We start from the raw sequence: 13,213 nt of genomic DNA on the forward strand, positions 1-13,213 counted from the left end.
TGAGTCCCCAATAACACAGTATGGAGCTGGAGGAAAACAGCAGGCCAGGCAGCATCAGAGGGGCAGGAAAGCTGATGTTTCGGGTCGAGACCCTTTGTCAGAAAAACATGTGTTCCTCCAGCTCTACACTATGTTATCTCTGACTCCAGCATCAGTTCTTACTATCTCCATTGATTTCCCCATTATGTGGCTCATTCTTATCAACCAAGATGCCTACTGTTTGATTTTTGGTCATCGAATTAGTTGATCCCCACATAGGTGCTCTGATACTGCAATTAATCTGAAACTCCTGCATTCGGGAGGGAAAAAAAATCATACTTCTGGTCTCTACACAGTAAATGGTGTCAGGATGAGGATTTGACTCAACTACAACATGTTTCCCTGCAAAACTAAAATCTAAAAGACGCCTAAAATTCACAGCCAATGTACAAAAATCAATAATGAGCACTTGACTCAAATACAAAATAGCAAACAACTGTTGAAATATATCTCACTATAACAGAGAGTTGTTGTCTTCAAAGAGAAGAAGGAAGGGTAATAAAACAAGCTATCAAGCTATTTTTAAAGTTAATTCCATGGCAAAAGTTAAAAAATGTTGCTTGACAAGGGCTGTCCTAAGGTGCATTACAGAATCACTTCTGTAATTTAGGCACTTTTGAAATGTACGAAACATAGCAGCCACTTTGCTCACATATAAACTTCCCAGCCAGCAAAGTGATAATGTTCAGATGATAACAAAGTGTGAAGCTGAATGAACACAGCAGGCCAAGCAGCATCTCAGGAGCACAAAAGCTGACGTTTCGGGCCTAGACCCTTCATCCATGCCCGAAACGTCAGCATTTGTGCTCCTGAGATGCTGCTTGGCCTGCTGTGTTCATCCAGCTTCACACTTTGTTATCTTCGATTCTCCACCATCTGCAGTTCCCATTATCTCTGATCACATTCAGGTGATCATTCTTTGTGGTGTCAATTAAGGAATACGTACTTGCCGGTACACTGGGAATAATTCCACTTTTGTTGGAAATTACACTGTGGGATTTTTTGCATTTACCTAAGAAGGTAGACAGAGCTTTGGTTTAATGTCTCACCTGAAAACTTGCATCTCCAATAGTGCAGAACACCTTTACTAAAGCACAATTACCAAACACAATTTGAGTGGGACTTAAACACGGAATCTTCTGACTCAGAGGCTACAGCACATGAATTGAGCTACATCTGACAGTTAGGGCATCAACTAGGTATTTTCAGTCATCCTTTCCAATAGTTTAAGGTTAATTTCAAAACTTTTTATATTTACATATAATATTGAGAAGAAAAACATCTGATTACAGTGAAATCCATTTTTTAGTTTAATTATCTTGTGTCAAGGATAAACTTACAAAAAACTGAATTTTAAGCCACCTAGAATAATAAAAATCAAATACAACTATTGTTTGAAAGGATTGATATATGAAAATATTTCAAGAAAATATACACGTAGCAAATTAACAGAATCAAATTTTACCCAGAATTCACAAAATAGAAAACTGATAGTTCCTGTGGTAGTGTCTCCGATAATTTCTTTGCATAATGGACTATATTGTCGTGTAGAAAACGTGAATTTGTGTTCAGTTTTTGCATCTGCATATATCCAGCTTTCACAACTTCTGGATGACAATGCCCGACTGTGAAAGGAAAAACATGTTTAAAAGCAGGAAATTCATTTTGCATACAGCTTCGTAAATGAAAACTAATGACAACCATTCTTTCAATGGAATCTATATCCATTATGTCCAATTCTGGTCTCGGAGTTCACATAATTTCAGCACTAGCCCTCGCTGCATTTAATTACAGGCAGTAACCCCCATTTAGGTAGAATCATAAGGTCCCTACAGTGTGGAAGAATGCCATTTGGCCCATCGAGTCCATACTGACGTTCCAAAGGGCATTCCTCACTACCTTAGCCTTGTAAGTCTACATTTCCCATGGCTAATACACTTCATCTGTGCATCCCTGGACACTATGGGCAATTCAGCATTGCCAATCCAACTAACCTGCACATCTGTAGACTGGGAGGAATTAGGAACACCCAGAGGAAACACACACAGACACGGGCAGAACGTGCAAACTCCATACAGACAGTCACCCAAGCTGGAAGTGAATCCAGGTCCCTTGTGCTAAGAGGCACCAGTGCTAACCACTGAGCCACTGTGCCATCCCAGATTGCCTGGTAAAGGCCAGGTAGTTGCATCCCTGGATGTGAGGGACTGATAAGTGATAGTATTCAGAGGGGTTTAAATGTTCTTATACATAAAGATAAAGATAGTTAACATTTAGCAAGAAACTAGAAAGAAAACAATATGCTAGTATTTATTATAAAGGGGTTGGACGTCTTGCTGCAATTGTAGAGCACTTTGGTGAGATCCCAGCCTGCAGTACTATGTCTAGTTATAGCCTTCCCACCTAAGGAAGTATGTACTTGCTACAAAAAGATTCACTAGATGTATGCTGAAATGAGATGACTATCTTATGAAGATTTATTTGTAGTCACACTGTTCTGGTGTTTTTAAAAATGGAAAGTTATTTCATTGAAATACATGAAATTCTTAGAAGTTTAGCAGGGTAGATGCTGACAGCCTTACGCCCTGGGTCAAAGGTCAAGAAATGGGGAGGCAATGTGTCAGGGTCAGAGGTCAGCTATTTAGAATGAAAAGGGGAGTGATATTTTCACTCGGGCATTGTGAATCTTTGGAAATCTTAACCTTAAACGACTGAACACATTTGGTGAGTTTATTCAGACCAAAGCAGATTTTTTTAAACATCATGAGAAATGAGCTGATGTCAGTCACAATCTTCTCGAATGGAGGAGCAAACTTATTTCTGGTCCTGTTCCTTTGGTTCATATGACATATGGTTGTTTAACAAAATCTGAAAAAAAATTTTGGGCTTTTTTTCAGGACCCTCTGGTAGCCCATGAAGCTATTATAGGCCCAGAAGTACTAATTAGAGCTTGAAATACACCCCACTTCGTTGATATCTAATTTCACAATGTTGTTCAACAACTGGCACAGGACTCCATTTGAACAACAAGATCAGGCAGTCACTTTGTAACAATTCAATTATGTATGAGGCCCATTTCCACAGTTAATCTGTTTGGGAAACTGTAACCAAATCTTGGAAACATGTTATCCTCAAAAGACTTTTAAAAGGACTTCACCAAGTAGTTTAACATTCTGAGTAGAAGCATTAGTTAATTCCTTTGAAAATCTTATTTTTTTTTGTCCTTGTTCAAACATCATTCCCTGGATCAGTGGTTAGATAAGTAACAGATTCTTACTGGCTGTTTGAAGCTTCATAAAAGTTTTGAGAATTCATTCAACCGCTCATTGCTCCCCAAAACTCCAAAAGTAATTTATATTCTATAATGGATAGTTTGTGTTATGTACATGTTAAATGTGACAAAAATTTCTGTAACAAAATTTCTAAACTTGGTTTAATTTAGGGCAAAGAAAAATTAAATGACTTCATTTACAGCTTCCTTGTTTTAGCAAATTACTTTTCTATTTGATGGAAATCACAATACTGTCTGTCCAGCAAAGTTCTCTGTATGTGAACAACTTTTTAAAAGAAATGTCGATAAGGCAAACAAAAACTCAATTCAAATCAATTAATCTGGACTGGAAATAAATCATCGTTCAGGTTTCCTTCCAAAAATATCACAATGCCTCTTCAAACATGTTTTCAGTAAAAACAATTAATTTGCAAAGCATTCAGAATGAATAACATTGCATAAAATGTCTTTTTTTAAAAAAAAGATCTTGTGGAACTCAGTTTTTATGTACTGCATATCACTTTTCCACTTTCAAAATTTCGACTGACCACCTTTTACCTCATCAGTCACCATGACATATCTGCAGCTGTCTGCTGAGCCACACCCCTTGATGTGTTAGCCGTCTTAAAATGATCTTCTTAAATCCCTCTCCCATCTTTTCCATCCTCACCCTCAATAACAAGTATGATGAGCACATGTCCTTCTTTGTCATGAAGATCAAGACCATCCAATCAGCTGCCTCTACCATATTCCTTGCTTCGAGTCCACTGTGCTGAGAAACGCAAATTTACGTCTTCCTCTAGTTTCTTCCTATCTCATCTTATGCTCTTTCTGAGCCCATCTTGCTTTGAAGACTTACCTCTAACTTGATCAACGCTATTCTGACCAAACAGCTGACTAATTGCTCCCGATATACACATTAATCAAGATTATAAATGACCCCTCAGGTGTTGGCTGTCTCTCCTTCAAATCTGCCATCCTCAAAAAACCCTGTCACGTTTTTGTCTCTTTTCCTGCAAATCGTTGTTTGGAGCCCTCACATCTGGTTTTCCTCGGTACCAAAACAGCTGTCATCAAAACCCCAAGTGACATCCTGTGTGACTACTATTAGGTAAACCATCTCTGTTCATCCTTGTTATCTGTCTGTAACATTTCACACAGTTGACTGCACCATCTTTCTCCAACATCTGTCCAAAGTACAGCTTGACTGGAGGTGGGGAGAAGGAAGGTGCAGTCTACTGAATAATACTGAATACCGAGAGATCAGTGGTTGAATGAATTCTACTGAACAATTTGTTGGAACCATGGATTCAGCAGCAATAGAATCGTTTCCCACTCTCAGACTACTAGTTCTGGTGATCCACAAGGATTTATCCCTGGCCCCTCCTAGATCACATCTACATCATCTGAAAACCAGTGTCATTTCCCATATGTATGCTGATGACACCCAGCTCTACCTAACTTGCAGCTTTGCTTTTAATTATCCCTTGGTCTCACTATCTGTAGCTCTGTAAATTTCGCTAAGGGACCTGAGGGACAACTTTTTCATGCAGAGGGTGAGGCGTGTATGGAATGAGCTGCCAGAGAAAATGGTGGAGGCTGGTACAAAATAATTAATTTAAAAAGGCATCTGGATGGGTATATGAATAGGAAGGGTTTAGAGGGATATGGGCCAAATGCTGGCAAATCAGGCTAGATTAATTTAGGATATCTGATCTGCATAAACAAGTTAGATTGAAGGGGCTGTTTCTGTGCTCTACATCTCTGATTCTACACAACTATCTAAGATATATGCACTCTTCCAATTCTGACCTCCTGAATAACCCTCAGTTTACTCACTTCGTAACTGGTAGTCATACCTTTGTGCTGTGCCCCTCCCTCTTTTGTCCTTTAAAATGCTCCTTAAAATCCACTGCTTTGATCAAGCTTTTGATAATCGCCCCAAATGTAGCACAGTCAACTTTTGTTTGATGATGCTTCTGTCAAGCACCTTGGGACATTCTAATATATTGAAAATGCTAAGGAATTGCAAGGTGTTACTGTTTCAGTAAGTTTAAAGGTAAACACTGTCTAAAATAATCAGAATCAACATAATTGTCTTGAAAGAGATTTCTGCTTCCAAAATGTTCAAAAATGCGCAAAAAGCCTGTGCTGTAGCAGAGGGATTAATGATAAAGCTAACCCATTGTGTCTTAATAAAGGTTACTTTAATCAGTGCTTTACACTCAGCACTCCAAAATAATACTAGTTGATGAAAGCTCTGTATGTGCATATCTATACCTGTAGATGGTGCTCTGCTTCCAGCCACTGATTGCAATTTTGCTATTTTGTCAGTATATTCAGCCCTAATGTCTATGAAGCATATTTTTAAACCCTTTTCAAGTGGAGAATAGCCCGTACACAGAAAGCAGGATGAATATTGGTCAATTACTGCCTCAACAGTCCAGCCTCAGACATCAAAGTAATACAGGCTGAACAGTCTGGGCCTATTTTCCTTGGGCAATTGATGGCTGAGGGGTGACTTTTATAGACGTTTATTAAATCATAAGGGACATGAATAAGGTGAATAGGCAAGGTCTTTTCCCCAGGGTAGGGGAGTCCAAAACTAGAGTGGATAGGTTTAAGGTGAGAGGGGAAAGATTTAAAAGGGACTTAAAGGGCAATGTTTTCACACAGAGGATGATGTATGCATGAACTGAGCTGCCAGTGGAAGTGGTGGAGGCTGGTACAATTACAACATTTAAAAGGCATCTGGATGGGTTTAGAGGGATAGGGGCCAAATGCTGGCAAAAGGGACTCAATTAATTTAGGATATCTGGTCAGCCTGGATGAGTTGGACCAAAGGGTCTGTTTCCATACTGAACGTTTCTACGACTCAAATGGAAGTTGTTGTCAATAGCTCCATCTAGCAACATTTGTCCAACAATAATGTGCTGACTAATGCTCAATTTGAGTTTGTGATTCATCAGGACTGCTCGACTCCAGAACTGAAGCAGCCATATTCCAAACATGGGCGAGGACCTGAATTCCTGAGGTGAGACAAGATTAGCTGTCCTTGACACCAAGGTGTAGCATCAGGAAGTCCTGGTAAAACTGAACTAGTTGAGAACTGTCCATTGGTTGAAGCCATTGAACATTCGGGTTGTGACTACTGCAAAACAATTAGTTGAACACCTGGACACTACTGTTGGTGTTTCTCAGGATAGGGTCTTAGCTTTAAATATCTTCAGCTGGATGATCAATGAGCTTCCCTTCTACATTAGGTTAGATGTAGGGGTGTGGGTTCTTGAGGTACAATGATAGTGTCTTTACTTCTGGACTAGAGCCCTAGTTCAAGGCCCACCTAGTCCAGAGGTCTGTCAGAACACATCTGAACAATGATTAAAAATACTTTGAAGTAGGAGTGATTGTTGAATACTAAATAGTTCAGAACACTGCAGAAGACAAGACAGGACGGAGTGAGCATAGCCCCAGTAGTAAGGGATGACATGACGGCATTAGTCATTAAGGATCGTGGCTCGGGAGAGCTGGAAGTCACATCAGTATGGCTGAGATTTGGAACAGCTTGACTTAGAAAATCCTGGTGCAAGTACATGATAGGCCCCTAACAGTGAATTGCTGAAGCTTCTAACAAACACAATGCAATTAATTGTATGGTGACTCTCCATCATCATATAAATTGGCCTATTCAAATTGATAAAGACAAACTGCAAGAATGCTTTTCTTAGAGTTTCTCGAACAATACAATGTGGAACCTGTGTGATTGGAATGATGGCAGCCAGGTGGATCTCATAAAATGAGTTATTGGGCTATTAACCTGGTCCAATCAAGAGCCCTGGCTGATAGATGTAAGCAAGAGCGTCAGGGCTCCTGCTCACTCTAGGAGCCAGCTCCGAGCTGGCTGGATCAGTGTTGCGTACTGTGTGCATGTAAATAGAGGGTGACTTGGTAACAGGATATCAGCCTTTGTGGAATTATTTCATTGGTGATGAGAGGGAAAATAAGAACCCTGCATAGATTTGCTCGCAACAGTTGGCTTTAAATTGGGGTAAGCATTTCTGGCAATTATTTGGGAAGCTTGACTCATTTGATCTTTGGAACATGTTATATTTTCCAGGCAAATAACATGAGACCAATGAAAAGCAATGTGGCAATGTTGGATAGTGTATGCTGAACAAAAGTAGGTTCTGATAGAGAAGGTAGGTTTGGTGGTCATCTTTTTTGTGATGAAGTTCCACCATTACTTTTACAGATGTAAATTTGTAATAGTAACAGACCACAGACCACAAACAACTGTTTTGGTTACATAAAGAGACAGAGCCATTCCACCGATTAGCTTCGGGTTGAATTCAGCAGTGGGCCTTTATTTTGAGCACATACAATTACAATTTGGAACACTGGGGAATCCAAGTGGCAAATGCAGATGCGTTGAGCCAACCAGATTGAAACCTTTCCAGATCCGGTGAGGACCCCATATTATTATGGGGAGAAAGAATGATTGTCCTGAGCAAAGGTCGCTGCCAGATACTGGCTGAACTTCTCCAGGAGTGTCCAAAATGAAGATGTTGACAGAGTTAGGTCTGGCAATCAGGACTAGATGTTGACATAGCTGTGTTGGTGGGGCAGTGCCCAGCATGCTGACAATGATGAAAATTACTGCCAGCAGCTGCCCCACATTCATGTGATTGTTCAGGTAAACCCTGGACTTAGTTACAAGCTGACTATGCTAGCCCTTTCACAGGGTCTATGTTTTCAGTTGTTGTTGATGATCATTCAAAGTGGTTGGATGTGCCTACAGTTCAATCAAACATGGGGACAATGATTGAAAAGCTGTGAGTATCTTTTGAAGTACACAGGCTCCCAGAAGCGTTGTTCACAGATATGGGCCATCGTTTACTGGCTGGGAATTTGAATATTTCCTAAAGTTGAATGGCATTCGCCATGCAAGGACAGCCCCATACCATTGAATGTCCAATAGTCTGGTGGAAAGAGCTGTTTAAACTTTGAAGGCAGGCTTAAAGAAACCATTTCCAGCTTCACTTGATACCAAAATGTCCTGGTTCCTGTTTGATTATGGGACCACCTCTCGTGCTATACAGACAGCTCCAGCGTTAGTGGTAATGTGAAGAAGATGCCGCACCAGGTTAAGTCTGATCATCTTAGAAGTGGTGGTGCTGGATGGGTTGGAGGTGGTAGGGTGGAGTTGCGAAACAGCATTAGGAAAGCCAATGCTAGACACAAGACTTTTCTAAGCAAGAAAGGCCGCTTAATTCAGCAGACAAAGTCTCCTGTGTAGGAATGACAGGAATAGCCCTGCTGGTTAAAAGGCACGGTCAACACAAGGTTAGGTCCCATGACATTCAAAGTTTGGGTAGGCAAGGCGGTCCTGAAGAAGAACGTGGCCCATGTGAAAGCTGCAGCCTCACAAACAGAGCTGGAGCAAAACACACCTGGCCCCTCAGAACATCTGGCAAGCCTGTCAGAATTCGTGGATTCTCTCCTTACGTCAAGCAGCTAAGAAACCTCTGAGGACAAGATGGACCCAGCAGATGTCGCAAACTGCCATTATCACCTGTGGAAGGTGAGTTTTGGCTGAGCTGCTCTGGGCAATGGGCTAGTACATGCTGCTAGTATCCAAGGCAGAGTCAGAGGAATCAGATCTGGTGTGAAAACACCCCAGGAGAAGCTACAGGGAAAAAATGGGCCTAGGTCCCAGGACGTAGAGGGGGAGGGAATGTCGTGATTGGAATGACATCAGTCAGGCAGACCTCATGGATTGGGGCTGTTAATCTGGTCTAATCAGGGAGTTCTAGCTGACCGATATAAACAGAAGTGTCTCCTTAGAGAAGGAGCACGCGTTGTCCAACAATACTCTCTCGATACTTTTCAGAAGAGATGGGCACTGCGGGGTGTGGAGTGCCTTATTTCCCTTCCCCTCACTTTTTTTCCTTTCAGGTAGGCTTTGCCCCGATGGGCTGTGCTTGATACTGATTCTTTGGCTGTTTTTCTTTCTGCTGGTGGTATGTTAATAAAGTTATTTGCAAACCTGGAGTTTTTCTTTAAACTGTGTCTCTCACCTACACATGCACAACAAGGGTACTGGAGAACTGGGGGGGTTGGGGAAAAAAGGGGATTAAATAACTGGGGGGGGGGAAAATATGCGTATATATATATCAGGAGATTAGAAACTCCTCTGCTGAAGTGACTGACTGAGCTGGCAGCCAAAAAGAAATAAACAGTCTAGGAGCCAGCTCTGATCTAGCTGGGTCAGTGTCATGTACTAGGCACATGTAAATAAAGAATGACTTGATGATAGGATACCAGCCTTCATGGAGTTATTTTAGAACCAAATAGTGATAAAGCTATTTTAGATGTAGTATTGTTTACTGAGACCTAATTAATTCATAATCTCATTGCAAAACGTGTAATGGTAAATACAGTTGAATTTCATACGTTTGAAAGTGACAAGACTCTTAAAATTTTTAAATAAAGCCAATTTAAAGAAACAATTCAAAGTATTCAGTGAAAATAAATTCCACTTAAAAACGAACAAAACCTTAACAAAATAGATTCATCCAGGCCTTAATAAGACATTAAGCATAGCATCAGATTAAAATAGAAGGTTTATAATATTGCAAGGAATGGTGGTAAATTTGAGGAATAAGAGTGTTTTAGATTCCAGCAACTGATGATTAAAATGTTGCGACAAGAGGGGAAAAAAGTAGAAAGCAAAGTAGCCAGGAATATATTAAAAAATTGTAAGAAGTGTAAATGTTACGCACAGCTTCCCTAATGGTTATGTAAGCTTTGTCATCCGTTTAGATGAGCTTCTTACCATGAGCAACATTATTAATACAGTCCAAATATTTTCTGTCCTTTTCATCAAACATATATTGCCCCTGAGCTCTGACAATCTTGATAGGGTCATCAGGAAAAAAAAGCCTGCAAGAAGATCTGAAAATAAAATGTAGAGATCACAATATAACTAAATCATTTATAGATTTTTGAACCTTTTATTCTTTTAATCTTTCCTAATGCTATTTTTAAACTGCACTATACGTTACCATTAAAACAAAACATGAAGTCTTTGTAACACAATGCTGTCTTAATGAATAAAAACACAAAAAACAATAAACCTTCATTCTAGTTAGCTGTCCACAGTACAGGATTTTTAAATATATGCTGGTTGTTCATAGAACAATACAGCGCAGAACAGGCCCTTCAGCCCTCGATGTTGCACCAATCTGTGAACTAATCTAAGCAACCTCCCCTTACACTATCCCATCGTCATCCATATGCTTATCCAAGGACTGTTAAAATGCCCCTAATTTGGCTGAGTTAATTATATTGGCTGGCAGGGCATTCCACACCCTTAGCACTCTCTGATTCTTTGTACTGGACACTTATATCCTCTGAATTCTACACCATGGCCCTTCATAGGTTCATATTTGAGGAGAATGAAGCATTCACCTGGAGCTCAGATATGCCTCAAAGTATAATCACACATTTAAGTGTGCTATAACATCTCTTTTGTAGTTATGTGGGTACGGGTAGGGATGCATTGGTTAACGTTTTTAGTTGACACTGAAGGATTTTTTAAAGAAATTCTATTTACTTGTAATCTCAAATACACCAAATTTTGTAAAATTGAAGTAACGAGAATCAGAAGAACTCATTGGGTTAAACTTATGATAAAGGGAGATTTGTGGTTGTTGAACACCATTCACCACAGGCCAGGAACTCTGATGCCTCAGTGCAGCATTCCAAGCCCAAATATCTTCAGTGCTTTGTCAATGAGCTTTCCTCCACTATAAAAAGGTTAGAAATGTTCAGTTTACAGTGCAATTCATATCTTCTAAGATACTGACTCAGTCTGACCACATTTACTGAAAGAGTTGGACATTTAGGCTTTGTACTAAAATTGTGGCACGGAACATTTGCACCAGACAAGTGCTAAGTAAAAACCATTCCCAACAAAGGAAATTTGAACCGTTTCTTTTGATGTCAAATGATATTACCAATAATGAATATGCAACCATCAACACCCCAGGATTTACCATTGACCTGAAAGTTAATTAGGAGAGCAACATAAATGCTGTGGCTACAACAGGAGCTCAGAGGCCAGGATAGAAGAGGACTACCTGCCCTTATTTTGATGGCTTGTCTCACGTCTTTTAAAGGCCTTTTTGTTTCAATTTTAGGACAGCCCCATGACTGACTAGGCTGCGCCTGAAAGTTTCCTTTGTTTTTGTCGCTGCTTATTTTGTGAGCGCAGACAGTAAAGTTGTGGCCAGTTACAAAGCAGGAATTAGATCTATTCCATCCCACAAACTAGGCGTACTTTATTTTGTTTCAAAAAGTTAGCCATTTGCCTGGATGAAAATAATCCAATAAGGCCATCTACTTGAAGGACAATTCATTCACTACCTTCAACACTCTCGCCACTTTTTCTTTGATGAAGGGTCTCGGCCCGAAACTTCAGCTTTTGTGCTCCTAAGATGCTGCTTGGCCTGCTGTGTTCACTAATCTATCCGCTAGCCACCCTTTAGGAGCTAAATTTAGGAACAAACTGTACGTGAATGTTACATAAGCAGCCCTCCAGGAATGTCTCCAATCAGCTCATCTACTCAGTAATAACACTTTCAATTCTTCACGCTACTTTACATAAACAGTGAGGGGACTGATACAAGGACCTGCAATTCGCTCATTGCTGATAAGGCTGAAACAAACCGCAAACATGGTAACATGGACTTTACTCCGCCTAGCCCCGTTATAAATCGCAGCGAGAGCACACCTGACTGAATACATACGCGATGTACTTCTTTCGGAGAGTTAAGGTTTCTTTTTTGTCGTAAAGTTCAGAAGCCATGCTCGGCTACAAGTTATTGGTCTGTCCAAGAGTCACATCGGTCTTGCCCTCTTCCTCTGCATACGTCAGCACTTGGCATTTGTTTTAGCAGAAGCTGGATTTCGCCCCCCCGCGGTGATACAGTGTACCACTGCTGCACGGTCCTGCTAGTTTATTTGGCATTTGATTGATAGGGCGCGGTCATGCAATAACGTAATCATGGCGTTATAGAAGAAATACCACTAATGTGTTTACCGCTCGAGTAGTTCGCATGGTCTTAGAGACACCCTGTTCTACCCAACAAGTAAGCTCGTGGACCCGGTTGTTTTGAAACAATCGTAAATGCTTGTCCCGAAAATGCTTCCAAGAAAACCAAATGATTATGGTCCGTATAGATAACAATATTGTCCTTATTGTTGATAATGTATATGCCAAAATGCTGATCAGCCGAAGCAAGACCTATTGTCTCTTGTTTCAGTAGTTGAATATCTTTTGTTCACGTGGTAATTTCTTCAAAAAATAATTGACAAGCCATTCATCAACAGCCAGTTCGAACAGCTTTGCATACTTTGGCACGGTTTAAAACAGTACCATTATTGGTACAGCTTTCAAATTTTTAAAGGGAAGTTAACACCCATTCAAATTTCCAGCTTTTTAAAAGTGCAACAGTGCACTTTTAAGTGTGATAGAATCCACTCGTGCCAAAATAATGCATAATTTCACATTTTGTCTTCTACATGGAAAATCAAAGCAGCCTGTACAGCTGCTTCTCTAAGTGTGATTTGACCGTGTCCCATAGTATGGTACAAAGAAGTCACCTTGGCCCTAGCACATCATTCTTATCCATATTTACGGCTAACTTTGCTTTTCACAGCCAAAGAATTTAATCAAGTGTGTAAATGCTCTTCCCAGGCTGAGCTATAAGCAACCAAACGTAAACGACAGAATTACCAATCCTTGTATCTCTTTATCAGTTAACCATTGAAACATTGCTGGTGCATTTTTTGTTCCAAATTGATACAACTTTGGACCAGGTAAGTCCATCTGCTGTAACA

General features: G+C 40.2%; 1 protein-coding gene across 3 annotated transcripts in view; it reads right to left on the reverse strand.

Annotated features, from left to right (window-relative positions):
• The window catches only part of LOC125458140 (5-phosphohydroxy-L-lysine phospho-lyase-like), a 42,597-nt gene extending 30,335 nt beyond the window's left edge, over positions 1-12,262 (reverse strand). Inside the window, exons 1-3 of one of the 3 annotated variants that reach the window (XM_048543052.2) lie at positions 12,121-12,262; positions 10,146-10,264; positions 1,505-1,664 (exon numbers count right to left, since the gene is read on the reverse strand). In XM_048543052.2, coding sequence (XP_048399009.1) covers positions 1,505-1,664; positions 10,146-10,264; positions 12,121-12,179 — 338 coding nt within the window. In that variant the 5' untranslated portion in view covers positions 12,180-12,262. Of the gene's footprint in view, positions 1-1,504; positions 1,665-10,145; positions 10,265-12,104 lie in introns of all 3 variants that reach the window. The other 2 variants (XM_048543053.2, XM_048543054.2) reach the window with 2 other exon arrangements.
• Positions 12,263-13,213: the final 951 nt, after the last annotated feature.

Source organism: Stegostoma tigrinum, chromosome 13 (assembly GCF_030684315.1).
Source record: "Stegostoma tigrinum isolate sSteTig4 chromosome 13, sSteTig4.hap1, whole genome shotgun sequence".
Lineage (NCBI taxonomy): Eukaryota > Metazoa > Chordata > Chondrichthyes > Orectolobiformes > Stegostomatidae > Stegostoma > Stegostoma tigrinum.